This window comes from Caenorhabditis elegans, chromosome III (genome assembly GCF_000002985.6).
Source record: "Caenorhabditis elegans chromosome III".
NCBI lineage: Eukaryota > Metazoa > Nematoda > Chromadorea > Rhabditida > Rhabditidae > Caenorhabditis > Caenorhabditis elegans.
This window is the reverse complement of record NC_003281.10, coordinates 7,370,016-7,396,276: the sequence shown is the minus strand read 5'-3', so window position 1 is coordinate 7,396,276 and position 26,261 is coordinate 7,370,016. Positions and strand designations below refer to the sequence as shown.

At 36.0% G+C, this 26,261-nt stretch overlaps 7 protein-coding genes and 3 non-coding genes across 11 annotated transcripts; 5 read left to right on the top strand and 5 right to left on the bottom strand.

Moving 5' to 3' along the window:
- Nucleotides 1-822: 822 nt before the first annotated feature.
- On the top strand, nt 823-5,187 carry lgc-50 (Ligand-gated ion channel 50). Its single transcript, NM_066236.6, has 11 exons — nt 823-978; nt 1,357-1,585; nt 1,636-1,769; nt 1,859-1,895; nt 2,186-2,296; nt 2,382-2,468; nt 3,155-3,447; nt 3,751-4,036; nt 4,123-4,236; nt 4,286-4,341; nt 4,477-5,187. Exons 1-11 carry the CDS (start codon nt 893-895, stop codon nt 4,517-4,519), a joined length of 1,476 nt encoding a protein of 491 aa, NP_498637.3. The 5' UTR covers nt 823-892; the 3' UTR covers nt 4,520-5,187.
- Nucleotides 3,622-3,642, top strand: 21ur-10720. Its single transcript, NR_052448.1, has one exon.
- Nucleotides 5,142-10,048, bottom strand: trd-1 (Tetratricopeptide repeat-containing protein trd-1; the record flags this gene model as incomplete). The annotated part of the gene is made up of 8 exons (NM_066235.7): nt 5,142-5,481; nt 5,529-5,762; nt 5,823-6,314; nt 6,360-6,766; nt 6,977-7,613; nt 8,072-8,319; nt 9,074-9,161; nt 9,986-10,048. 8 exons carry the CDS (start codon nt 10,046-10,048, stop codon nt 5,335-5,337), a joined length of 2,316 nt encoding a protein of 771 aa, NP_498636.2. The 3' UTR covers nt 5,142-5,334.
- On the bottom strand, nt 8,566-8,656 carry T20B12.12. Its single transcript, NR_101829.1, has one exon. It is a non-coding gene; the product is annotated as an Unclassified non-coding RNA T20B12.12 (non-coding RNA).
- Nucleotides 10,049-10,152: 104 nt separating the features above from the next.
- On the bottom strand, nt 10,153-12,244 carry tbp-1 (TATA-box-binding protein). Its single transcript, NM_001382915.2, has 4 exons — nt 12,031-12,244; nt 10,844-11,406; nt 10,627-10,791; nt 10,153-10,581 (listed from the first exon to the last, which is right to left on the bottom strand). Exons 1-4 carry the CDS (start codon nt 12,236-12,238, stop codon nt 10,495-10,497), a joined length of 1,023 nt encoding a protein of 340 aa, NP_001370645.1. The 5' UTR covers nt 12,239-12,244; the 3' UTR covers nt 10,153-10,494.
- A 127-nt stretch (nt 12,245-12,371) lies between these two features.
- On the bottom strand, nt 12,372-14,162 carry T20B12.3 (nucleolar complex associated 4). The gene is made up of 5 exons (NM_066233.6): nt 14,111-14,162; nt 13,704-14,063; nt 13,277-13,656; nt 13,120-13,230; nt 12,372-13,071 (listed from the first exon to the last, which is right to left on the bottom strand). The coding sequence occupies exons 1-5, from the start codon at nt 14,156-14,158 to the stop codon at nt 12,456-12,458; spliced, it is 1,515 nt and encodes a 504-aa protein (NP_498634.1). The 5' UTR covers nt 14,159-14,162; the 3' UTR covers nt 12,372-12,455.
- A 518-nt stretch (nt 14,163-14,680) lies between these two features.
- hmg-4 (FACT complex subunit SSRP1-A) lies at nt 14,681-17,134 on the top strand. Its single transcript, NM_066232.7, has 4 exons — nt 14,681-14,918; nt 15,026-15,663; nt 15,726-16,653; nt 16,706-17,134. The coding sequence occupies exons 1-4, from the start codon at nt 14,682-14,684 to the stop codon at nt 16,994-16,996; spliced, it is 2,094 nt and encodes a 697-aa protein (NP_498633.1). The 5' UTR covers nt 14,681; the 3' UTR covers nt 16,997-17,134.
- A 97-nt stretch (nt 17,135-17,231) lies between these two features.
- T20B12.7 (Anamorsin homolog) lies at nt 17,232-18,426 on the top strand (the record flags this gene model as incomplete). Its single annotated transcript, NM_066231.5, has 3 exons — nt 17,232-17,358; nt 17,552-18,036; nt 18,095-18,426. The coding sequence occupies 3 exons, from the start codon at nt 17,232-17,234 to the stop codon at nt 18,197-18,199; spliced, it is 717 nt and encodes a 238-aa protein (NP_498632.1). The 3' UTR covers nt 18,200-18,426.
- A 3,119-nt stretch (nt 18,427-21,545) lies between these two features.
- Nucleotides 21,546-26,147, top strand: mml-1 (the record flags this gene model as incomplete). Of its 2 annotated transcripts, NM_066230.7 has the most annotated exons (11): nt 21,546-21,823; nt 21,869-21,972; nt 22,025-22,284; nt 22,781-22,982; nt 23,183-23,766; nt 23,824-24,682; nt 24,757-24,962; nt 25,019-25,176; nt 25,223-25,355; nt 25,547-25,711; nt 25,759-26,146. In NM_066230.7, 11 exons carry the CDS (start codon nt 21,552-21,554, stop codon nt 25,843-25,845), a joined length of 3,030 nt encoding a protein of 1,009 aa, NP_498631.2. In that variant the 3' UTR covers nt 25,846-26,146. The 2 variants fall into 2 exon arrangements, with proteins under 2 accessions (NP_498631.2, NP_001367742.1); NM_001379792.2 differs by having other exon boundaries at nt 21,552-21,823; nt 25,223-26,147.
- T20B12.11 lies at nt 21,963-22,111 on the bottom strand. The gene has a single exon (NR_052447.1). It is a non-coding gene; the product is annotated as an Unclassified non-coding RNA T20B12.11 (non-coding RNA).
- Nucleotides 26,148-26,261: the final 114 nt, after the last annotated feature.

The following is a 26,261-nucleotide window of genomic DNA, read 5'->3' as shown; positions in this document are numbered from 1 at the left end:
TATTTTTTTTTGTTTTCAAAACTCTCTCACACCTCATTATGCATTATCATCTTCCTTGCTGCATTAACCCATTTACTATTTTCCAGTAACCAGTGTCTGTCTCATTTTTAGTTACTTGTATTCTTGCAGAGGACCCGTTTCGAAAAACCAAAAAACAACCTCAAAACACATTAAACTCTATGTAATATCCTCACAGCTGATTCCAAAAAATCGGTTAGGATAAGTTTAAAATTTTTCAAATTTTCAAAATTTAACATACTTTGAAATATACTTTGAAATTCAGTGCATTTCCAAAAATATCTTCATATTTATTTAAATTACTTACGAACTCATCATAAAGCTGAAGCTGAAGTTTGCACTTTAAAATCAGCGAGTTGGAGGAAGATTTTAATAAATAGGCATTTTTTGATACGAGGGGGATTTTCATCCGAAAATCACCAAGAACATTATTTTTTCATTAATTTCTTGTTTCTTTGCTCTATTCAAATAACTTATTCTGTTCAATCCATGTTCTCATTGATCTTCATGAATTGTCAATGATTTTCCATAGTTTGCAAAATAAGAAACTTCCTCGAACATTTTTCGTGCATTCAAAGCACATGATTTTCGTATTTCCTACTGAACATTATCTAAGACACCCACTCTATTTCAGTTGAAAAAAAAAAGAAATAAATATTTTAAAAATAAAGGGGACAATGCTCTTTCCCAATTAAAATTCGCAGTCAAATATTCCCATAGTGGTCATCATGCTATTTCCCCTCTCGCCATACCCTTTTTCTGAATTATTATTAAATTTTAAAATATTCAAGTTCATATTTTCAGCACCTTCAAAGAAATCAGAAGACGTTCATTTAGTACGCCTTCAGAAGCATCCAGATGATCTAACGATACGATGCGATTTCTTCTTGTTCTTCAACTTGTTTTCTTTTATTTTTCAGCTGCAACAACGAATAGCCCTAAAAAGTGCTCCAGAAATAGGTAAAAAATTAATTGATGGGCTTTTTTTTTGAATATCTCGAATTCAACAGTCGGTTAGTGAAATTTCCATCTGAAATATTTTCAGATAATGTTTTTCTCTAATTTTGATGCATATATGCGTTTTAAATCCGTTTTTCCTGCTGTGAAAAACTTTTGAAGTTATATATTTTTCATAAATAAGTTTGAAGCTTCTTTACTATAATCTTTACTAGGGCCAGACAAAAAGTTTTAAGAGTTTTCACACACAAAAAACTAGGATTTTTTATTTTGATCATGCAAATAAAGCAAGTAAAAGGTAGGAACACATTTTGAAAGCTTTTTGAATATTTAGAATTTTTGAAAAATGTTCTGATTTTTCTACAACAAAAACATTTCCAGCATAAATCTCGGAAAACTTATCGATACCCTGCTCACCGACTATGACACACATTTATTGCCTGAAGCAGAAGGAGTCAATGTGACAATTGAGCTTCATGTTCAGGGTGTATCGGGTATTTCTGAAATCACGGGTGACTTTTCATTGGATGTGATGTACAGTGAAATATGGCAGGATCCACGATTATCCTTCAAACATCTCAATGTTTGTGCAACAAATATCACTTTGAAGGTTGTAGGAGAAGTATAATTTTGTATAAATTTCTATATTTTTTATTCCAGTCTGACTTCCGAAAGAAAATTTGGACACCTGACACATGTATCATCAACTCGAAATCCAGTTCAATTCATTCATCTCCAAGTGAAAATACATTTGTGATCTTATATGAAAATGGACTTGTCTGGAGTAATTTCAGGTTCGTTGTTGTTGCTTTTTGGCTGTAGTTTGCACTCTTTATTGGATAATTTAATTGACTTTTTTTTCCAAATATTCCCCTTTTTCCAGACTAAATGTGAAAACTCCTTGCTCCGTAAATTTGAAGGTGAGTGATTATTGGGTTTTGGATAAACCATTCTGTTAAATGATTGATCAAAATCAGGGGCTGGACGCGACATTTAAATTTTTTTTCATTTCTTCATATACATATGATACGTCTTTCTAGAGATTTTCCAATTTATAAGCTTGACGATTTGCCGGCAAGAGCCGTTTTCAAAAATTCAAGGCTATTGCTTTGAATTCTGTAAAGCTTTTTTGTTTAATTATAAGTGACACACAACCTCAATTTCATTGCTGATTCTTAATCCTTACAATAAATCAATTAAAATTTTCCAGATGTTTCCATTCGACTCCCTTTCCTGTGAAATAGTATTAGAGTCATACTCATTTAATACGGATGAAGTACGGTTAATGTGGCATGATGTTCCTATAACAATGATGGAAAAGGTATATTAATTTACTTTCAACTACAGCACCTGAAATCTCAGTTGTTAACGTTACTGGTTTTAAATAAATTCAAACAATTTTTCAGGTAGAACTACCAGACTTTGATTTAATAGGATGGTCAACAGATCATCAAAGATTAGAGTATCCAAATGGAATATGGGATCGAGCAAAAGTGAGTTGATATTAAACAAATATTCATAGTATAAGATTTAGTTTACTTAGCGTAGGGTCATGGTGTAGATATTTCAGACTAGAGTTTCCACAAAAACTGCATTTGTAAGTCAGCAGCATGACCCTATTTTATATCGATTTTTATCCCTTCACAGTGTGCTGCACTTGACCGACCCTACGAACAAATACGCACAGCAAAAATTAAATCGTTTTCATAGGAGCTTTCAATTTTTTATTATCTTTTGCTTTTGATATTTAGTCATAGATTTATTTATTTTTTATAAACGGGTTATTTTTAATGTTTTAAAAGATTTGTAACTCTACAGTACTTTTTCCTCACATTTTAATAAGCTCGAGGTTTTCAATATAATTTCAAAAATACTTCCAGATTTTTTGGCGTATGTCCCCATAGACTTTACTCACTTTTTCAAGGATTTTGGTTTTTATAGGTAGACGTTGAAAGACGTTGAAATATAAATGAAAATCTAGGAATATTATAAATGACAATCAGAGTTAAACGAGAAAATTATTACCAAATGTGAGCAAAAAGTTGTCTATTTAAATACTACTGCCTGCCACTTTAGAACAAAAGTTCCATCCTGGAAAAAGGTTTATGATTCTGTCACATGCACCTTTAATCATTATATCGTATTTCATAGTAAATCGTATCGAAACCAAAATTTTCAGGTGAAATTCACATTTGCTCGTCGATACGGTTTCTACCTTTTCCAGTCATATTTCCCTACTTCGTTAACAGTTATTTCTTCATGGGTTGGATTCTTTTTCGACGTTCGAAGTGTTTCGGCAAGGATAACACTTGGTGTCTCGTCACTTCTTGCACTTACTTTTCAATTTGGAAATGTTTTGAGACACTTGCCACGTGTCAGTTATATCAAATGTCTCGATGTTTGGATGATTTTCTCCGTTATTTTCATTTTTTGTACATTGGTCGAGTTGGCAATTGTTTGCCAATTGAACAGGTTTGTTAATAATGTTCTTAACCGAACGATTTTAATATATGTGTCGCAGACTGAATTTTGAAGGCAAAACGAATTTTATATTTTTGAACCCTTCACTATAATCATCAACTGTCCTTAAAACATAGCACTGTTTCGATATAGTCTCTAATTGGAATGACGGCTCAGCTCCACCAGTCCTCGAATATTGGGCAGTCCATTTAAAATACCTTGAACAAATATTTTAATAATAGTATATTCAGACAAAATATATATATTTATTTAAACGCATGCCGAAAGAATTGCCTTAAAATATTAAAATTATAGATGGGAACGAGAACGACAAATTGGATCAAAAGTACTTGGACACTGGTTAAACCAGATTCGAAAAACGAGGAAAAAGGAATCAAAAGCCGATGAAGGAGGTGGTGGAGGTGTTGGAGGCCTTCTGAGAAAACGAATTCCAGTGTTGGCTCAATTAAAAGCAGCTGCTACAGATTCGAATTCCGGTGCGGCGACTGCAATGACGACGGCGATTCAGCCGCCAAACACTAATTTGAATTCAATTACAAATTCGGATAATAGTAAACTAGTTGCTAACAATTTTACCTCGGTAAGTTCTAAAGACATATTTTAAAAACTCTAGAAAAATGAAAATTCTGGCAGCACCCAACATTTTAATTTCTCTACCATTTTCAGATCGAGCACGAAACGTATGCCTACGAGAAGAAACGTGGTTTTTCTCATTGTTTTCAGCGTTTCGTGTATGCAATTTGTCCGCCTGATCGAGATTGGACAATTACGAGTGTACAAGTGAGAGTTATCAGATGGAAATTTGAAATTTAACTATTATTTATTACAGGTGGATCGGTGTTCCATGATTATGTTTCCACTGTCTTTTCTTATTTTTAACGTTGTGTGAGTTTTTTGAAACGATTGTTTAAAATTTAACAATGGAAAGTTGCTTCTGGTGTACGGTAATTGCATATTACCACACTACATAGCTTCAAAACTCTCCCCAATCAATAATAACCTAAATGTGTGTTTTTCCAGATACTGGTCAATATATTTCATGAAAATGGATCGTCCCATGTAAATTCATCACATTCCCTTTTCCCCCATGCCCTCCCTCCCCTCCTTGTCTTTGTTTTGTTCAAAAATCATCGAATTTTCTCATATTATTTTATTACTGGGATGCTAAAACTTGCGATCAAATCTCCGCAAAAATCATGGCAGTGGGCCCTGCGATGAGCGAAACTTTTTAGCTACAGTGCCCGCTCTGCGAGTATTTAACACTTTGTCTGCAGTTCACCATTCTCTTTGCTTTATCCATTTTCTAAAATTTAAAACTGCAATTTGAACAGAAAATTGCGAAAATGAAAATAAAAATCTACCATATTCCAGTGTACGGTAGCTGGAAAGTTTGGCTCGTGCCAAGACCCAAAGCCGTGATTCAAAGTTAAAAATCACAATTTTTCGCAAGCAGGTAATAATTTAATAAAATCAGGAAAGAAAAATTGTCAGTTTTTCTTTTCAAAAAATTTCAAGAAAATAATTTTTTCTGAAAAACTCTCGATCGCTCTTTCAAAATGGTAATTTGCTTTGTTTTTCTTCGTTTTTCTCATTTCTACTGACCAATTTTCAAGTAAAAAGCCGCTCCGGTGCCATTTTCTTCAGTCTCCCCGCGAAAAAAATCAGGGTATGTGTAGTTTTCAATGTATCTATCAATTTTCATTTGAATTACTAAAAAAAAATTTAAATGAATTAAATTACTTGAAACAGAACAAGAAAAACAAAACAATAACAACTGAATTAAGATTAGAACAAAAACAAAATAAACAACATCGTTCACTGGGAGAAAATCAAAGATTAACAGGGAATATTTTTATTAAATTTTGAATTTTTGGAGATTCAAATTGCCACACTATCCAGAAGACTTTTGGCAACTTCTACGATCTCCTGAAGTTTCTCCGTCTCATCACCAGACACGCGGCTTCCTGAATCCTTATCAAGACGAGTAAGAATGCCACGAAGAGATAAACGAACTTTAGCGGATGCCTGTAAAAATGAATTTAGATACATAACGGAAACATGATCTATTTTACTTCTTTCACAGACGTATCCGATGCGATGAACTTTGCCAACTCTAGACGATCTTCGGCTAATCGTACAGCAGTTTCAACAACTTCCAACGCCAATTTCTCTTCTTTTGGCCACGTCAGTTTTCCATTTGCTGCAGCTAGACTCTTCTCCAGTAATCGCACATACTTTTCAAATTCGGTTCGAGTTTCCGATGATAAAACAGATGGCTTCTTGAGAAGAGCGTAGACACGGAGAGTCTGAAATTTAATTTAATTTTTTTTTTTTTAGAAAGTTTTAAATTTTCGATAAAAAATTACTTTTGGGGATAAAGTTTGATGATTCGCTGAGATTCTGGCCAACAACTTGATCATTTCTTCTTTTTCCTTCCGATTTTCTGCTTCATTTTGAGCTTTATCCTCGCTCTCATCCATTGAAATTTCAGCTTCTCTTCTTAAAAGTGTTTGAGCAATTAATTCCAAAACTTCATCGTCAGCTCCTCGTTTATTCATATCCAAAAGACGATGATAGGCTTGAATTGCTTGAGAAAATTCTCCAACATCTACTGATAAAAGCATATAGTTCTCCCATACATTCGGATGTTCGTAGTTGTATTTAAGAGCTTCTTGTAGAAGTTTCCATGCTTTTGGCTTCTGTCCATGTCGAATGTAGGCAGCTGATAGATTATTCCAAGCTTCGAAATGATCAGGTTGAAGGGATACACATCTATGGTAACATTGAGTGGATTCTTTAAAATTTTCAAGTTTCCATGCACAGTAGCCAGCATTGAACCAGGTTCCTAATTGAATTGGCTGAAAAAAAAGTTGTATAAAAATATAATTAGTTTTATCAGTAACCTGTAATTCCAGACTTCTTCTTAAATGTTTATAGGCCTCCTCAAACTTTTTATCCATTAGAAGGAGATGTCCAAGTGATCGATGAGCCCTTGCATTCCGATCATCAGATAATTCGATAGCTTTTGTGAAATACTCCAAATTTCTTGTGATATCTCCCAAGTATACATGAAGCATAGAGTCATTTGGTTTCTGCTCAATTAAACGGCGGATAAGAGTTTCAGCCTTGTCCATTTGTCCGAGTTGCTTGTAGCAGTCAATAACCCCGTCCCACATTTCAAGCTTTTCCAGAATGAGCAAAGCTTCAGAAGTACATCCAAGAGAATTGAGAATACCAGCCAGAAGAACAGAAGATTGCCAAAATGGAGTGAGACCAGATGCGAGGATATATGACGTGCGGAGAAGACGATCTAAAATTTTGAAATATTTTTTCGATGATTTCTTGATTGTAACTATCGTGGAAATATATGATCGAAATTTTTTTAACTCTATAAAAATATAAAACTTGCAAAACTTCTCATTATTGTAAAACACTTTTTTTTTGTTTTCAAAAAAAAATTATTTTTCGAGCTCTACCCTTTTTTTAACTTCTCCATTGAATATAAAAGTTCAGTAATCACCTTTAATAAGAACTGGATCATCAACTCCTTGTTGTAACTTTACCACCAATTCAGATTGTGTACATGAACGATCCACTTGTCTCACTCGACCTCTTTCAAGTTCTGCACGAGCCAAAAGAGCAGCTGCCTGAATACTCCAATATCTTCTTGCTGCAATTACAGTATCCAACACTGGTGAACATCGTTCGTGAACTAATACATCATGACGATGAGTTGCTGATTCATGTCGAGCAATCCATAACAGACACGAAAGTTGGCATGCATTCAGTGTTCTTCCATCAACTCTTGCTCCTTGTTCAGTAATAGCAACTTGTTCAAGAAGAGTATCATCATTCATATCCAAACTCTGCGGAATATCAGAATCTGGAGGAAGAGGTGTTCCAGTAGTTGATGGATCCTTATGAATCAAAACTAGTTGTGCAATATCTCTCTGTTGGAACCGTGTTCGTTTTCCCATCATTCCACTCAAATCCATGTTTAGTTGACATTCTTCACTTGCACTTTTAATCAGGTTATCTGCTTTGTCGTATTCATAAAATTGAAACCGTACAGCTGCCATCTCGAGTTGTATCTGACATCGATCTTCTGAAGTGAATGCATCATTTTCTTCGGCAATCAAAACTCTAAGCTTCTCCATCTGAAAAATATTAGTTTCTAAACTGAATAAAAATTTTCTCATAAATTTCAAGTATTTTCGAGTTTTTAAAAACGCTCATTCATCAAAAAGATGAGTGAAAAGCACTTTATTTTGCCATCTAGCATGCTAATGATAGTTTCGGCTGTCTTCGGAGGTATCGGAATCATCACTACAATCGTGTTCGTGATTCTGACAGTTCTTCATTCAAAAAGTGCGGTTTGTAAACCTGCAGGCAAAGAAGACATGAAGAAAGAAGAAACTGAACGGTATCGAAGGAATGCAAACAATCAAAGAAGAATGTGGAGGATCAACTGAAACATCCTCGTCGAAACCGTAGAAAAAAGCCAAGAAAGAAGTCTGATTTTTTTTTGAATAAATTTTAAATTTTTTTCAAAAAAAAAAAAAAAAAAAAAAAAAGTATAACCTTTTTATCCACATTTATATATTTTTTAACTTACAATTGGTTCAATTTCAGTGCGAATAGTTTCCTCTGGATCAATGAGAAGCTGTTGCCAAACTAGGTAGAACTCAAGTATAACACGATATCCAATTGGAGGTATATCAGAAAGATCTTTCAATTTTTCCACGTGTTCATGTGCCAAGTGTAGTGCCCATAAGGACTTTGACACAGCATTTGGTATATTCAGACCACATGATAATTTTTGGCGAGCGAGTTCTTCTGATATGAACGAGGATGTGTTATAATCTGAAAATAGCTTGAAAATTTTCTGTTCTTTTGAAACTTGAGAAAATCCAAATTCAAAAATAATGAGTGGTTTTTTTCAGTCCTTCTGATTTTTTGGTGCCAGGTTTCTTCAGGATGCCTACAATTTTTGACGATTTGCTACAGTTACGACTTTTAGTTGATTTTTTGTGAAAAATTCAAAAATAGATTTATTTTGATCCTCATCCCTAGAGGAATCCTATCTCATTATTGCAAAACCGCCTAACCTAAAATCAATGCGTCGTGGAAGGGGTAGAGAATCGAACCAAACCGTCGATTCCCACTAGACGAAGCCCTCATCCACCCAACCATCGCCGCCGACTCGTTTCGCTGTCGTTGGCTCCACATAGCACGAGAAGTTCTCCAGTTTCAACACACTTTTCGCATGCATGTGCTTGCTTTTTCCCCCGTTTTTTTTTCGTTTCGTCTTTGCTTTTTTCTCTTCGTTTTCCTTATTCTCCAGAGCACATGCACACACGAAGTAACACAACAGAGACAGAGGCTCCGGGCGCCGAGCGCCGAGCCCATACACCGACCGGCGCCTGGAGAGCACAGAGAAGCCAGCCTGTTGCACTTCTTTTTTGCAGCTTCTGGCTCACAGAGCACATCGAACCTTATACTATTATTTCTACTGTACGATTTTTGAATTAAAAAAAATAAGTTTTGTAATTGAATTTTTTTTCCAAACTTCTATCTCGTTTTAATATTTTTAGGGTGTTAAAATATTCATTCTTACCAGAATATCCAACATGATTACTGGCAAGAACATGAGTCACAAGTGATTCCACGAATTCCCAAATGTTGTCCTGATACTCAGAAGTGATCTGAAAAAATTGAATTCATTCGGATACTATGAATCTTTATATTTTCAAAAAACTGTTTGCGCAAAAGTGAGCGATCTTATAACCATGTGTTTTTTTTTTGTATTTTGACGAAAAATTAGTTTTTGGAAAAAAATCCAAAAAAAACTATTCTACATTTTTCGCGGATATTCTTTAGCAACATGTGATGTTTATGGTTCTAGTGTTGTTTTTTTTAATTTGAAACTTTGAGACCCGAAGAACTCGGGGGATGTCCAATTGGGGGGATTAGCAACTCGGGGGATTGGCCCCGCCCACAGAACCGTGGCTTGCAATACGCCCATTTCTGCAACTGCCGCACGGTTTTAAAACTGTATTTTTCTCAATAGAGCGAGAATTAACAAGAAAAATAATTTTAAAACCGTGCGGCAGTTGCAAAAATGGGCGTATTGCAAGCCACGGTTCTGTGGGCGGGGCCAATCCCCCGAGTTGGTAATCCCCCCAGTTGGACATCCCTCGAGTTCTTCGGGTCTCGAAACTTTTGCTCAAGTTTTTGAGTTGTTACGGATTCAAAATAAATTAAAATCGACTTTCTTTCTGGTTTTCTTGTGTTTTCACTAATTTCAATTTCTCTTTCGGAGTTTTTTCACTAAACCTTTAAAATTTCAGTTTGTTTGTTTTTTTTAAATTTTCCTAGTCTTTTGGCAAAAAAATTTTGGAGAAATTCTACTAAATTCGAAACTTAATTACTTTTTTAAAAACAGAATTGACAGTGAGATCGAAATCCGAGTTTTGTCGGGTTAAGAAATATTCTTTTATATCTGAAAATGTAGAAACCAATGAAATACCTTTTCAATATCTTTTTCATTTACTAATCCAGCAATTGATGCAATAATATCAGCTGGAATCATCTAAAACGATAAATTTCAATCTGAAATGTTATAAATTTGAAATATGAATAAATATATTACAGAAATTATCAGAAATTCAATTTCGTAGATTGAACAACAACTATTTTAATACTTTATTCTCAATAATACGGGAGAAATTTGAAAAACAAGAGGAAAGTTGAAAAGAACATTGATAATGTCACTTCTTCAAAAAAAAATAACATCAACAAAATTATACAAGGTACGGGGAGAAATGGTGAGCAGTAATTAATCGAAAGCTTATTGAATTCGAAACGATTTTATCGGATTGGTAGACTGAAGAAAGTGGTTCTAAAGTGCATAGATGTCTAAAATGAAGCTACTTTACCTGTATTATACGAGATCCGGGTTTAGGGATAAGGGAAGGCTTAAAATGAAACAAAAATTTGAAAATAAAGAAGAATGAAAACAATTTTAATAAAAGAAAGTTATTTTTTGAATCCCTTCAAGATTGGATAAATCTGCCCGAATGCTTCGTCAATGTCCCTCTTTGTTTTTGCTCCAGTGATAACAACCTGAAAATTTAACATAGAAAAGGTTATTTCATAACTTAAACTCACTTTTCCAGACACAAAAATAAGGAGCACAACTCTTGGTTTGACCATACGATAAATTAATCCAGGGAACAATTCTGGTTCGTAAGTACTGAACTGAGAGTGAGTAATGCACAATCCTTCAAGTTGAATCGGAAAACGAACATCACAAGAACCAACCATGTTTTGAACCTACAAAAAAATTATTCAAATGATTTTGTGACCTTTTTCCAGAAACACTTACCATAAATTCGGTAAATTTCGCCTGAAATCCCAACTTTTGAACAATTCTCGCATATTTTCGTGCTGCCAATCGACTTGCTTCTTCTGACTTCGCACCAGTGCACACCATTTTTCCACTCGAAAAAATTAAAGCAGTTGTTCTTGGTTCACGAATTCTCATAATGACTGCTGCGAAACGTTTTGGATTGTATTCGGCGTTTCTCGCGTGCAATGCAATCTTCTTCAAATCCAATTGAACTCCCAAATTGACTGTAGAGACAATGTTCTGAAGAGCTGGCATCGGAATATCCAATTGACTTGCTGGAGTTGCTGGAACCATTGTGGCAGCGATGTTACTTGCCGGAGCCTGATGTGTCAGAGCATCTCGATCATATACAGAATATGCAAGTGGTGTCATTGGAACTGTCAAATTCTGATATGCAACTGATGGAGGATTGATGTCCAAATTGTGATGCATAACTGATCCAGGATTACGATCAGGTCCGACTGAAGCTGGATTTATGTTCAAGTTGAGATTGGAGTTGGCGAGATGTGAATGCATTTGCATTGAAGAACCTTGAAGGCCTGAAATAATATAAATCTTTAATTTTGACAAACGGCTTTAAGACTGAAAAAAGGTTATAAAGTTGAAAGACTGGTCACGGCTAAAATAAACGTGCACAGAGAGTTCATCAGATTTTTTCATAAATTTTTTAAACTGTACAATATTAAAATTTCGAAAAAAAAACGTATTAATTTCGCTTAAATCTGAAATTTCGCTAACTTTTCCTTGTCGCATCAGTTAGGATACAGTTTTTTTTAATTAGTGTATTTTATTGAACAATTTATAATTTTATAATTTAGTTGTTTATCTCGCTTCACATCGTCGATTCAGTCCCATTTATGATCGACATGCCAATTATGTTCATTTTTAGACGCCTAACGACATAAAAATTTGCCGAAATTAACGAAAAACTAACAAAATATTCTATAAAGGGTGATAATTCAAAAAATCTGTAATTCAGCTGCTGTGATAGAAGTCTCGGGATTCAGCAAAATTCTGATTTCTTGTTAATTTACTTTTTGTCATGCCATAAAAAATAGTGAAAATTTTATGAGCAGTCTCTTTAAAAAAAATTAGTTAATTTTGGGCTAGTTTTATCCTTTTCAAGCAAAAACCCTGAAATGAGTTTTCCACAAATAACTTACTGTGCATTTGTTGTGATTGCATTGGTTGAATTGATTGTGGATTGAGAACACTTCCAGGTCCAAGAATCGAGTTTGGTCCCATTACAGAGTTGGGACCGTGTCCCGTGAGAATTGATGAGGGTCCTTGACCTCCAAGTACGGAATTCGGTCCACCATGTGCAGGGGTGTCACCGCCAAGCATTGATACAGCTGGGCTGTTAAGGTTCATTGTGAACTGTAAAAATATTTTTAATCAAAAAAAGAAAAATGGATAAGAAATTGGAACAAGATATTTAATTTAAATATGATTTCAGTGAATAAAACACTGGAATAATTATTTTAAAAGAAAAACAACAGTACTATTTTGAAAATTTAAAATATAAAAACGAGAAAACGGAAAAACAACAACAAAAGTGGAACAACAATAACTGTAACAAAAAATCTGATTAAATTTTCCATAAAGTTGGAACATCGATGATTGGAACTTGTCTATCAAGAATTCCTTTCGGCGCTTCAGAGTTCACACCGACTGCTCTTGTGACTTTTTCTTCGTGTTTTGGAGCGAATTTCCCACCAAATCCTTTTCTACGAGCTTTCTTCGGTTCCGGCTTTCCTGTTCCCTCTTCGTCTTCATCCCCGTCTTGCAGTTTTCGATATTTTTCAGCTTCTCCATCCTCTCCGCCAAATGATTTTGCCATGTTTACAGAGAATAACTCGTCGGTGCATCGGAATCGAACGTAAGACTCAATTTTTTGAATCGATTTATCAACGAAATGAGCTCGTTTTCTGACACTTTGATTCCAGTGACATTGAAGAAGTTTCATCTCCCAAAGACTTGATTCCAATGCGCGAGTTTTGTGTAAATCTGTCTCATCATTGTCGAAAGGATCATCGTAAAGAGTCTGAGGAACCTCACGATGAACCAATTCAGAACAGTTTGGATGTCTAATCACAAGATTTCTAATTAATCCAAGAATTGGTTCCTGAGCATCAATTGGAGCAAGAAGAAGGCATCGGGAGAGTCGTTTGAGGAACGAAGCAGTGATGTATGTTGGGAGATGGCTGAAAAGGTATGATTCAGAATAAATTTTCTAGAATATTGCAACTCACGTAGACGACAGGAAACTATCCAGAAGTGTCAGAATGGATTCTTTCTGACTCATATAGAGAAGAGATGGGTTCGTCAATGAATATACTTTGTCGTAGAATTTCGGATATTCACTGAAATAAAGATTTATATGAATCTATTTCAAATAAAATCTCTTACAAGTTATGTTCTGAAATAAGACGAAAAATAGCACCAAGCGAAAGAATTCCATGATAGTCAGTTTTGTCGAACATTTTGAAAAAGAAATCAGCAGATTTGAATGGTGCTTTCAATTTCGAAATGACGTTCTGAGTGATATATGGAATAAGTTTCAGTGTCAACTTGTCACTAATTTTTCCATTCATAACAGCCATCCAAACGTTGTCATAGTCAGTTGAGATCCATGTCAGCTTTCGTTTTTTCATACTTTTATCGTTGAATGGAGTTCTGACACAAAACTGGCGAAATAATGGTTTCGTCACTCGATCAGTTGGGTGCGGGACGAATGAAAGAAAATTGAACAGGTTGAACCAGGCGGTGGTGCGAGTTTCTTTTAGGTGCTGAAAATGTGTGATTCGTATAAACAAATACAGATATTTTAACTCACCGTTATAGACTTCACAAGCTCCGGGGAGATTAAGTGGAAAATATCATATCTTCCAAAAATTTTAGCGATTCCTCTGAGAACTGGACGCTGAATTCGCTTCGTGCCAAACAAGTATTGAATGAAACCGGTTACAGTAAACTTTAGTGATTTTGTAGAAACAATATCTCCAGTTTTTGCGTCTTTTTCGAAAAACTTTATCGTTTTAAAGTATTTTATGATGTCATCCGGATATTCGCATTCTTGCAAAAATTTAGTGAATTCTGCAACAGACTTGCTTTTGGGTTCTTCCCTCTCCAACTCATAATTGACATCGACATTGTCAGGCGCTTCATCTTCTGAGCCATCATCCGAAAAATCAGCCTGAAAAGGTTTTGGTAAGATTTACATGAGATTTTGCTATTTCTTACATTCTGCTCCGCATCATCATGGAAAAATTGGTCCAAATCGTCGTCCATTGCCCTGAAATTATTTGATTAGCGACGATTGCTATAAAAATCAGAAAATTTAGACATTTTTGAGAAAAAAAAACGAAAAAGTATGAATCCTTGTGAAATGTCGTCAGGTGTCATGTTTGCGTACAAAGTAATGCTCGGTGTTCACGTACAATCGAATACCGTAGTTTATTGTTTTCGCTTCGGCGCGCCAAAAATAATGCAACACTTTTCCCAATTTTTCTTCTAGAATCGATACGAATCTGATGATAATTATCGAAATCTTTTCGTTATTTCTGTTTAAATTATAAATAATCATATTCAATCTCTGGTAATGAGTATATTGAATTCATGAATTCATATTGCAAGAAACCAGAACAAATTTCACCGAAAAGAGGGTTTATTTTCGTAATTAGTTTCGCTCGGAAAATCGATATTTTCTTTCAGTGTCGCTACATTCTGCTGGAGTATACTTTCTGAAGTCTCTTCTTTCGATTTCTTCCCTCTCTCTCTCGTTAACTAGACTTATTGACAAACAATTTTCAGAATGGCTGAGCTCCAATTCCCGGGAGTTTATGTTGAAGATGTAGGTCATTTGGCGTTCGGAACACTTAAATTGACTGAAAAATCACTCAACTTCAAAGGCGATAAGGGTGGAAAATCAGTTAATGTCACGGGATCCGATATCGATAAACTGAAATGGCAAAAACTTGGCAACAAGCCGGGACTACGAGTCGGTCTCAACGATGGAGGTGCTCACCGCTTCGGAGGATTCAAAGATACTGTTAGTTTTTTGTTCATTTCATTTTGATTTGTTTTTAGTTTCATTTAAAACACTCTTGCTTTCTTGCTGCTTTTCAAAAAACTTCAATCACAAACTTGAAATTTCAGGACCTCGAGAAAATCCAATCGTTCACTTCTTCTAATTGGTCTCAATCCATCGATCAATCAAATCTTTTCATCAAAGGATGGAACTACGGACAAGCCGAAGTAAAAGGCAAGACTGTTGAATTTTCATGGGAAGATAAGCCAATTTTCGAAATCCCGTGCACGAATGTATCGAATGTTATTGCAAACAAAAATGAGGCAGTTTTGGAGTTCCACCAAAATGATGATAGCAAAGTTCAGCTCATGGAGATGAGATTCCATATGCCAATTGATCTTGAAAATGAGGAGGATGCTGATAAAGTTGAAGAATTCAAGAAAGCTGTTCTGGCATACGCTGGATTGGAAGCCGAGACGGAGCAACCGATATGTCTTCTCACCGACATTCTATGCACAACTCCTCGTGGAAGATACGACATCAAAGTTTATCCAACAAGTATTGCACTTCATGGAAAAACGTACGACTACAAGATTCCTATCAAGTCGATCAATCGTCTATTCCTGGTACCTCATAAAGATGGACGTCATGTATATTTTGTGTTGTCGTTGAATCCACCAATCCGTCAGGGACAGACACGATACAGTTATCTCATTTTTGAGTTTGGAAAAGACGAGGAACAAGATTTGGAGTTGGCACTTACTGAGTGAGTTTATCTAGAGATTTTACGAAAAATCGGACAATCGTCTAAAAATATTATATTTTTAGTGAACAACTCGAATCTAGCAATGGGAATCTACGACGTGACATGACTGGTCCAATCTATGAAACAATCTCAATTCTCTTCAAATCAATTTGCAATTTAAAAATCACTGTTCCTGGACGGTTCCTGGGAAGCTCGGGCACCCCTGCCATTCAATGTACACATCGTCAGAACCCTGGATTATTGTACCCAATGGAAAAAGGATTTTTGTTCATTCACAAGCCAGCCATGTACATTCGCTTTGAGGAGATTAGCTCATGTCATTTTGCACGTTCTGATAGTGGTACTGTCACCAGGACATTTGATTTCGAGATTGATTTGAAATATGGAGGACCTTTAACTTTCAATGCGATGGAAAAGGAGGAGAACAACAAATTATTCGATTATTTGAATAAGAAAAATATCAAAATCCGAAATTCACAACGTGTCGAGAATACCGTCGCAGACTCCAGTGATGATGAAATTGATCCATATAAAGCAGCAGTTACAGCCGAAGGACGCCAACGAGATGATAGTGATGATGACAGTACTGATGAAGATTATGATCTTGATAAGGATATAAAAAAGAAAAAGGAGGATAAGGAGTCGTCAGAAGGAACTGGATCAGAGCCAGACGATGAATATGATTCTGGATCAGAACAAGATTCCAGTGGAACTGGAGAGTCTGAGCCGGATTCTGAGCAAGATGTTCCGTCGAAGCGAAGAAAGGGTGAACCTAAAGAGAAGAGGGAAAAGAAGGAGAAAAGAGAAAAGAAGGAAGGCAAGAAAGGAAAGAAAGACAAAGATCCAAACGCTCCGAAACGTGCTACAAGTGCCTACATGCAATGGTTCCTTGCTAGTCGAAATGAACTGAAGGAGGATGGTGATTCTGTTGCTGATGTGGCCAAGAAAGGTGGAGCCAAATGGAAAACGATGAGCTCGGATGATAAAAAGGTTCGTTGATTATAGTCTACAATTTATCCTCTAAAATAATTTTAATTTACAGAAATGGGAGGAAAAAGCAGAAGAAGATAAGTCTCGATACGAGAAAGAAATGAAGGAATACAGAAAGAATGGACCACCATCTTCCTCGTCAAAACCATCTTCATCAAAAACATCAAAGAAAAGTTCTGGACCATCTTCATCCAAGGCCATTTCGAAAGAGTATATCAGTGATTCAGATGATTCGGACGATGAGGAGCCGAAGAAAAAAGAGAAGAAAGCCGCTCCAAAAGAAGAATCAGAAGAGAGTAATAATGGCTCCGATGGATCTGATGAATCGGATGATTCAGATTAAATTATTAATTTTGTTTCTTTTAAACTCGTGTACTATCGTTTAAATATTCATGTATCTCAAGTTGTCTGAATATCTCATTCTGTTACATTCATTAATTTTTTGATTGCACTTTTAACTTTAATACACTTATCTTTTATTATTATTTTTTGATGATTGATCGATTTACTGGTTCAAACCCATACGTGATCTTTGATTATTTTCCGATTCTTATGAAATTTAAATTATTCGATTTCAGATGTCCATTTTGTCCGACTTTTTGAAGCATCCCAACTTGCTTCAAGTGACGGACGGTGGACCACTGGTCGATGGAACCAACGGGGTCAAAGGGACAAGAGTGGTGGGAAGTGTCTCGAATGCGAGAGGTGAGCTTATTTTATTGTTGAATGACTTTAAATTTTGGAAGTAATTTTATTGAATCAGAAATGAAACTGATTTAAAATTAAAAAGTACTCATTTTAGAATTGTTAAAAACGAAGTAGCGCCAGTTATTAGAAAGTTGAAAATTAATTTTCAAAAATATAAATTCTAACCTTTAATTACTATTCTCAATTTCAGAATTGCGCGGTGCTGATTCTTTGGTCGGAGACGTTGAGCGTGCAATTATTCAAGTACAAGAGACTGAGTTGCTCGCCGAAGTCTGCAATACCGTTTTCGACGTTATGAAGCAAAACGGAGAAGTTATCGTCTTCTCACAAGATCTCACAACTGCTCAGCGTAAACTTCGTATTGCCGGATTCCGTGTAACAGAGGTTGCCGCTGAATTTCCGGTCCGTGGTATCAAATTGGTGAACTTTGGAGAAAAGGTTGCGCTGGATCTTGGAGTTGTTGCTGATGAAGACCTAATCGATGAGGACGGGCTTTTGCAAGAGGAAGATTTCGAGAAACCAACTGGTGATCAACTGAAAGCTGGAGGATGTGGACCAGACGATCCAAATAAGAAGAAGCGTGCCTGCAAGAACTGCTCTTGTGGTCTTGCTGAGCAGGAGGAATTGGAAAAAATGGGACAAATTGCTGCTGAACCTAAGAGCAGTTGTGGAAATGTAAGATATAGCTGTGGAAAATGAAAATATTTATTTTTGGAATTACTAATTTTTTCAGTGTTCCCTTGGAGATGCATTCCGATGCTCCACCTGCCCATATCTCGGACAACCACCATTCAAGCCAGGCGAGACTGTCAAAATCTCGACGGTCGACGACTTCTAATGCATTCCAGCTTTTTCTCACCCCCTCTTGACACGTGGTTTTCATCTCCCCTAATTTCAAAAACACCATCTTTTCCACACAACCAACCAGCTGAACACCATTTTTTCCTATTCTTGTCTGTTACTTTTTCTATTGTCTATATTTCATTTTTCGTTATTACTTTGCGCGTAGAGTTCTTCTTGTGCTATCTTGTGTTGAAGAAAATAAAAGCTCATCTAGTTTCCAAAAAAATTGAAATTGGAAGATATGTCAAAACCGGGGTCTGAACAGAGTCGGGAATGTTTGTTTTTCAGGTTTCTTCGACGAAAACGTCGAACAAATTTTCAGATTTCGAAAAAAAGGTATATTTAGTTAAGTTTTTTTTATCAAAATTTATAGATTAGCTTTATATTTTTTTGTATACTGAAATTTAAATTAGAATTCGTGTTGTGCGCAGCAAATTTGACACGCAAATATCTCGTAGCGAAAACTACAGTAACTCTTTGAACGACTACTGTACTTAGCGTTGGTGTCGATTTACAGAAATCATTTATCAATTGATGATATTAAGGAATCATGAGAATGCCTAACGCTTTGGCCCGGGAATATCTCGTAGCGAAGGAACCTAAATCTCTCTTCGCCGCATGTTCTCTCCGCTGCCGCTATTTTCGCGCCAGAAAGTAGGCATTCTTATGAATTGATGGTTTCTTAATATCATAATAAAAGAAAACACAAAATTGGCAAACAATACGAAACAAATTAAAGAATAATGAATATCTTCGTCATAATTCGTACCGAAATTTATTTCGAAAATTAGTCCCGTAAATCGACACCAGCGCTACAGTAGACATTTTAAGAGTTACTGTAGTTTTCGCTACGAGATATTTTTGTGAAAAATATGTTTCGTTATACGCATTTTCAGAATTTTGTGTTACCGGACAAGACGGAATCAGCTTGAAAATTGACGAAACTAATTGAACACGTTCGAATTTACTTGCTTTTCGCCAAATACCTAACGAGAGCCATGGTTCGGGGGCGGAGCATTTTCAATTAACCGTAGAGCGAGTTTCCACGTCGCTTTCAATAGAGGCTGTTTTCCCATAATACATTGAGTTTCGAATTAATTTTGTTGCAAAAAATTTGGAAAAAAGTTTGTTACAGTAATCTTAGTTTTCCCTCAAAAAACATCCTTTCTCATTTTTAAATAATGAATAAAAGAATTCTTAAGAATAGAGTAAGCTGTAACAGAAACTGCTAGAAATTTAGATGAAATCTCTATTACATAATCAATTGTAGAGGGTCGCGTTAGAGGTCCACAGGGGTTACAATCTCATATCACAATTCAGAATCCAGTTATCATACATCTGATGACGTCATCATTCATAAACGAGAATAATGTCACGTGGTCTAATATCTTTTTCCACTCGTTTCTCCGTCCTTCTTTCGATGTGAAGGGACAAGTTCTATGACATGCCAAATCGGCACGTAGTTCTCCCGCTCCGTCACTGTCTCTTCGTTTCTCTGCGTTTCTGGGAAACCACGTGGCTATAATTTTGTGTTGTTGGTGTATTCTGTATTCTGTATACTGGAGAGTTTCGTTGATGTTAAAATAGTGGCTGATTGAAAACGCGCGAGGGCATGTGTATGTGTCAATATTCGTGGAAGTATTGTGCGGCAAATTGAAACAGAGAGCTGAGCGTATTTCATTGTGCCTGCGTCTTTCATGTTCAAGATGATGTCTCTGTTGCTCCAGTCTCCTGAGTCGATGCATCTCTCGTTTTTTGGATGCACTCGACCACACACACACACACTTACCCAATATACGCTCACACACACACACACACACGCACAACTCTAACATATTAGGGGCATAGGTTAACGTTTATTTATTTCTAAGTTTCAGAACCCTTTTCTAATTTTCTTTTTACTTCTGAATTATGATTTTCTGTTTGTTAATATGACTAGGTTCCGGAAATTCGGCAAGTGCCGAACGTAATATTTTTTTACCAAAAAAACATTTGCTACATTAGAAATTAGTTTTTTGTTCTTTTTTTGAGTTGTTTCTATAAAATATTCCAATTATTTCGGATATATTATCGAATTGTCAAAATTGTCTGATTGCCTGCCAGGTACGGTATATAATGCGCGTACGATATAATGTACTGGTTGTGCAGGTGCGAATCAAGATAGTTTTACGTAGTTGAGAGAATCATGGTTCTTATTAATACAACCTACTGTCTATTTTTGTTGAGAAAAATTGCAAACTGAAACTATAATTGTTTTGATGTAAAACAAAATAGTCATGAAATCTGTGAAAATATACGTCCTCCCGGGAGCGACCCCCGCTGCTTGTTATCATTATTATCAGATAATGGCCATTCTGTTTGTGTTATCAATCGTATTCTTCCATCCATTCTCCCTCCGTTTCGTCGTTTTCTTTTCACAAATATGTCTCGTTTTCTCCCCCTATTTCACACCAACACTGTATATCGTTGTGACTGTCGCTGGTCGACGATTCGATATATGATTTTTCCTATCTTTTTCGTCCCCCATCCTCTCCGATGTTGGTTCTCTGAAACCCTGTATCGATTGACTTTTGTCCCTGTCACACCCACAAACTGTTCAATACTATCTAGGTCGTACAAAGTTGAATTCAAATCGGATTATCGTACTCTAAGTAGTTTTGCCAAAACGCATAATTTTGTTTAACTGAACTGACCAGTGTCAAAACTTTTTGCGGGGACAAGTTTCAAAAATATTTTTCCATATTTAAAATAAATAAATAAATAAACTCGACTTAATGAAATGCACCCTATCTGTTTTAATTTTCGCACCTGTAAAAAAAACTTCTGAAATAGCTTTCTAATATCTTAAATAAAATTTTGCAATTCCATAAATAGTGAACCTATCTTTAACGCCTTTTGCAGCGGTTTTCCAAAACAATGCACAAAAAAAATAATTCAACAACAAGAGACCTAGACACTCTTTTAGTCGGTCACGTGTTGTAACAACTGATCCTCCATCGCTCTCCCCGTCCGTCCGTCCTTCGTCGTTTCTTCCTTGCTTATTGTCATCGCTCTCACACACAATTTTCCCACATTTCTCCACTTCCTTTTTTCCTAAAAAAGTTCCTCAGGGCCAAGCTATAAGTTTTTGCAAAGTTTACGAAAATGTGTAGATTTTAGTTGAGCTCACACCTTGAAGCACATAATTCTGAAAATTTGGCAATATGGGATTTTTGTTCGTGATTGGATGAATTGTAATTCCAAATAATCAATTGTACATTGTTACCTAGTAAATTTACTTTCATCCTCTATAATTCTTCATTTCACTGTTTCTACTTTTCAAAAGATTTCAATATTTTCAGACAAAAATGTCGCGCGGGCAGATTATACACAGTGGGCACTTTATGTGTTCGAATCCCCACGACGATCTAGTACAAGATGAAGATGAAGAAGATGTTGAAGTGGATGTAGTTGAAGATGATGATAAATCAATGGAAGCATCATCATCAGTTCATCATAAAAATAAGGCTCTCGACGAGAAACCGGTGACGTTTTACAAGTTTGGAGTTGGTAAAACACAGTCGATCGCGATTGATGTATCACTGAATAAGTTGAACAAATGTATCAAAGTTGCTTATAAGTAAGTTTATCTTCAATAAAAATTGATGGCATTGTTAGTTTGTAGCAAAATGACAACTCCAAAATGGAAGGATTTCAAAGGATTACGTCTTCATTGGAAGCAGAGGGTACGATTGAATAATGTTATTTGGAGAGCATATTATATTGAATGTAAGTTCCCTCTTTAATTTTATCAGCTATTGTTCAAAATCTTGTCTTACAGTTCGAAAAAAGCAGCCAGAAAAGCCGAAAAAACCATTCTGCTACTTTGCCGTACCCGACGATGACACAACACATCAAAAAATCGAGGGATCGATTGTCGAAGGAATGTATTGGAAAAGAAAAATGGAAGGTGTGTGTGCACAATATAAACGATGGAGAATTCGTTCGAAACATAATTTGGTCACGGATAAGGGAGGAATGGTGGCGACGTGCTCTTCGACAAGCGTCAGCAGTATGACGGGAGAATTGAAACGGAAAAGGGTATGATTTTTCTCGAAGCTTTTTTATACACCAAATGAAAGTGGAAGATTACCCAGACGCGAAACCTTTCGAGTTTTGCGTCAAAACTACGGTACATGGTCTCGACACGACAAATTCTTGTTTAATACATTAAGGTGTGTGCCTTCAAAGAGTACTGTAATTTCAAACTCTTGTTGCTGCATAATCGTCTGTTTCTAGTAGCGTCGGCAGATATTTGGTTTTATACAATCGAAAAAAAAACAATTTTTTCGTGTTCATTTTTTCAAAAAAAAAATCACTGCATTTTATAAAAAATTAGTTCCACTTTGAAGAAATTCCACACAATAATCTTCTATTTTCTGTAATTTCTTTTTTTTATATTTGAAAAATTAATTTAAACTTCGAAATATTTAAATGAAAAAAGGAAAAAGCGACAAGAAACATCCGAAAACAGACGAAATCGAAACAAAAAATTAGAAACAAAATTTTAATAAATATCGAAGACATTTTTTTAAAGAAACACACCGTTCCAAAAGAAACAATTGAAAGCAAGTTGCGAAGCTATGAGCCACCTGTAAAACTTCAAAGAAGTCAGACGCCAAAACACACGATTTCTGATGAATTTGCATGGGATTTTGATGACTTGGATAATGTTTTCACTGATGATTTTCTAAATTCTCTGAGTGAACCTTACATGTTTCCGGATCCAAGAGATGTTTGTGAGTTTTTTATTTTATTTTTAACTTTTGATTATGAAAGAAACTAAACATATTATGTTAGTTTTATTTGAATTTTGTAGCAGTTTAGAAACTATTTCATTTGATGGAACAAAATATGTGTTAAAATATTTTCAGTAAATCTATTAATCTTTATAAATACTTCATGCTTTATATGTCTAATCGTCAAAAACTTGTTTCAGATAGTGGAAATAACGCTGATATCATGCAGCCAGGACTCCTCCCACTACAGCCAACAATCGAGGATATCATGATGTCATTAGGCGACGATATGCCAGATTCTCCGCCATTCCACAATGATCGGGACACAATGAGAACTCCGACGAATGATCAGCCATCAATATCAGCACAACAAATTCCTCAAATGAGAAGATCTGCTTCATCTTCGGCGTCTTTGCATCAAATGCAAGTTGCTCAGGCTCAGGCTCAATCCATATCTCAAATATCTCAACCATCTCAACAACTGCAACATCAAATTCAAATTCAACAACCTGTTGCGGCTCGTCCACATGAGTTTATGGCTTCGTCGATTATGATGGACTATCGATTAATGCCGACACGACAATCATCTGCAATTACTTCACAAATGCTTATGCTCAGTCAATCCGCATCGACATTGTCTTCACAACCACAGTATGCCACATCAACACACTATAGCACGAATAACTCATTTCTCCCAATTCGAAATACAATGACAAACCAACATCATTTGGGCCATACGAGTCAGCATTCACCTTGGAATAAGCAACAACAAAGTAACTTCTTGGTTAGTTTGAAAAATGCATGAACATTTAGACAGTTTCTCGAAATTCAATAACTTCAGGTTTCCCTACCACATCAATCCCACGTCGAACGAATTCTGAATAATCAACCACCACTTGTTCCGCCTCCATCCAGATCTAATTTGCTGCCGACTCAAAATGATCCATATCTTCCTCAATTTCTTCAATCCACTCAACCTACTCCACAACCCCAATCTCATGATCCAATGATGGCTCCATCGAGATCATGGTGGCTGGATAGTCCGTTGACTGCAAGTGTTCAATCACCATTATCAGTAGCAACACCATTGCCTCTTGCCAATCAAACGGGACCGCAGACTCCATTGGGTCAGCTTATTGGGAGTGCGGACAACGGTTTTTTATTCGGTGGAAATAATACACCGGGTGGATTTAAAATGAGTGGGACTACCAGTGGTGTTCCAACTTTATCACAAAGATTAGAACAACCTCCAATTAGTCGAACTTCAACAATTTTTGGAAATGTCGAGAATAAACCTGAAAGAATATTCACTTCATTAACATCACAGAATACACCAACACCATCTCCTCTGGATATTTCTAGCCTTTCTCGCTTACGCACATCATCTCTCAATGAATCATGGAAAATGAGTCATATAGTAGAAGGATCGCCTACTTATCAAGCTTTTGCTGCGTCGGTTACCACGAAGCCGTCAATATTAGAAAGTCCTTCAACATCTGGAGATATTAGTGGTCCCGCGTCAGTTCCAGTACAAGCTTCACAGCATCCACCGAAGATCATCACACCACCGTCGGCGTCGTCAAAACGAAAAGAGCAAGAAGCAGCGATGGCGCCATTAGTGAACAGGCAGCAGTCTTGTGATGTCAATCTACTCAATGGAAAAATGGCTGTGAAGGTCGAGGAGAAATCCGGAAGGCATTGTAAGCATATTTTTTAATGTTTCTTCACCAAAGTTATGTTATCTCCAACTGAGTTTAAATTAAGTAAATTTCAGACTTACCAACCACACCCACCGAATTGAAGGAAGTAACAAAAGAAGAACCACTGTTGATGAGTGCACCATCAAGTGTCAAATCAATGCGACGACAAGCTCCAGATTCCACATTGCACCCAGAAGAACGCAAAAGAATATTGCATTTACACGCTGAGCAAAACCGAAGAAGTGCACTGAAAGATGGATTCGACCAGCTTATGGATATTGTAAGTTTTGGTTTTTCTCATGAAATCTCCAATTCAAAATTTTATTTTTTTTCCAGATACCCGATTTGTATTCTGGCGGTGTTAAGCCAACGAATGCTGTCGTTCTAGCCAAGTCAGCGGATCATATTCGAAGATTGCAGGCCGAAAAATGGGATAAAACACAGAAGATCGACGAGGCCAAAGCGAAAATCGAAAAACTGAATCAGAAAATAACGTAAGATAGTTTTTTGTTGAAATATTTTAAAACTGTATCAATTCAGATCCTTACAATCAAATCTTCCCCAATCGAGTGCACCATCCAGTTCATCACAGGTGGACTCGAAAACTTCACTGGAAACATTTTTCGATAGATATGTCAAAGAAGGCGCGAAAAAGAATTGGAGATTTTGGGTGGTAAGTTATCTAGCAGAAAAGTTGAAATTTTTTTAAAATCTATTGCTGAAAAATCGAAATATTTCTCCACCAAGGTGCACATCCTTTTGGCACTAAAAAAGAATTTATCACGTCGAGGCCCGTATTTTTGACAAAGCAACCGCAAAAATTTTGAATTACTATTGAGACAAATTAATACAACTTCATAATAGATGTCCCAAATGCTGAAACCAATCTGTGTCACACAAACAAACTCTTTCGCATCGTCTGTAGCAGGAGACTCGTCGTCAAGAAATGAAGTAGCCGCCTCGTGTTCTGATTGGCTGAACAAAAATTGGAAAGCCACAGAACTTCGGCCGCTTGCGAGTACACTTTTGGTAAATATAATATAGATACTCATTAATAATCAATTTATAAATTTCAGGTCTCTCTTGCAACCAACTCGAGCATTCTCGCCGAGCCGGACACTCTTCCCGATTATGTCATGCAACAACTCAAAAATCCATTTTGAACTGCTCATTATAGAATCATGTTTATTGTTTTTAACATACGATTTTTCTGCGTAGATTTGTTTAGATTTTTTGAAATATCTCAGTCCCTTTCATGTTGCCATAACTTTTTATCCAGGATTCTAATCATTTAGATTCAATCACGGGTTTTTTTCCCACTAGCAGCCACCACAGAAACAGCCCTCGTTTATATGTTCGGGTTACCTTTATATTACAGTTTGCTCAATTTCTCATGTATTAAATGTACATTGTCTCTACCTCTTCTGGTAATTTTAAAAAGAAAGAATTATACATTTTAAATTTATCACTCTCGACGGTCTTCATTTTCAAACACATCGAATAATACCGAAGAAAAAATTTTGTAGCAATAGAAAGGAAATTTACAAAAAAAAATCACGAAAAAAGTTGATTCGAAACA

Bases quoted from the DNA above. Each gene is read 5' to 3' on its own strand.
- lgc-50 (NM_066236.6), top strand. From the start codon at position 893: ATGCGATTTCTTCTTGTTCTTCAACTTGTTTTCTTTTATTTTTCAGCT. The intron at 2,469-3,154 runs GTGAGTTGATAT...CAAAATTTTCAG, and splicing joins GAATATGGGATCGAGCAAAA to GTGAAATTCACATTTGCTCG. The intron at 4,237-4,285 runs GTGAGAGTTATC...TATTTATTACAG, and splicing joins GGACAATTACGAGTGTACAA to GTGGATCGGTGTTCCATGAT.
- tbp-1 (NM_001382915.2), bottom strand. From the start codon at position 12,238: ATGAACCTTAACAGCCCAGCTGTATCAATGCTTGGCGGTGACACCCCT. The intron at 10,792-10,843 runs GTAAGTGTTTCT...ATTTTTTTGTAG, and splicing joins CGAAATTTACCGAATTTATG to GTTCAAAACATGGTTGGTTC. The intron at 10,582-10,626 runs GTGAGTTTAAGT...TTAAATTTTCAG, and splicing joins TTATTTTTGTGTCTGGAAAA to GTTGTTATCACTGGAGCAAA.
- T20B12.3 (NM_066233.6), bottom strand. From the start codon at position 14,158: ATGGACGACGATTTGGACCAATTTTTCCATGATGATGCGGAGCAGAAT. The intron at 14,064-14,110 runs GTAAGAAATAGC...AAACCTTTTCAG, and splicing joins ATGATGATGCGGAGCAGAAT to GCTGATTTTTCGGATGATGG. The intron at 13,231-13,276 runs GTAAGAGATTTT...TCTTTATTTCAG, and splicing joins CTTATTTCAGAACATAACTT to TGAATATCCGAAATTCTACG.
- hmg-4 (NM_066232.7), top strand. From the start codon at position 14,682: ATGGCTGAGCTCCAATTCCCGGGAGTTTATGTTGAAGATGTAGGTCAT. The intron at 14,919-15,025 runs GTTAGTTTTTTG...TTGAAATTTCAG, and splicing joins TCGGAGGATTCAAAGATACT to GACCTCGAGAAAATCCAATC. The intron at 15,664-15,725 runs GTGAGTTTATCT...TTATATTTTTAG, and splicing joins TTGGAGTTGGCACTTACTGA to TGAACAACTCGAATCTAGCA.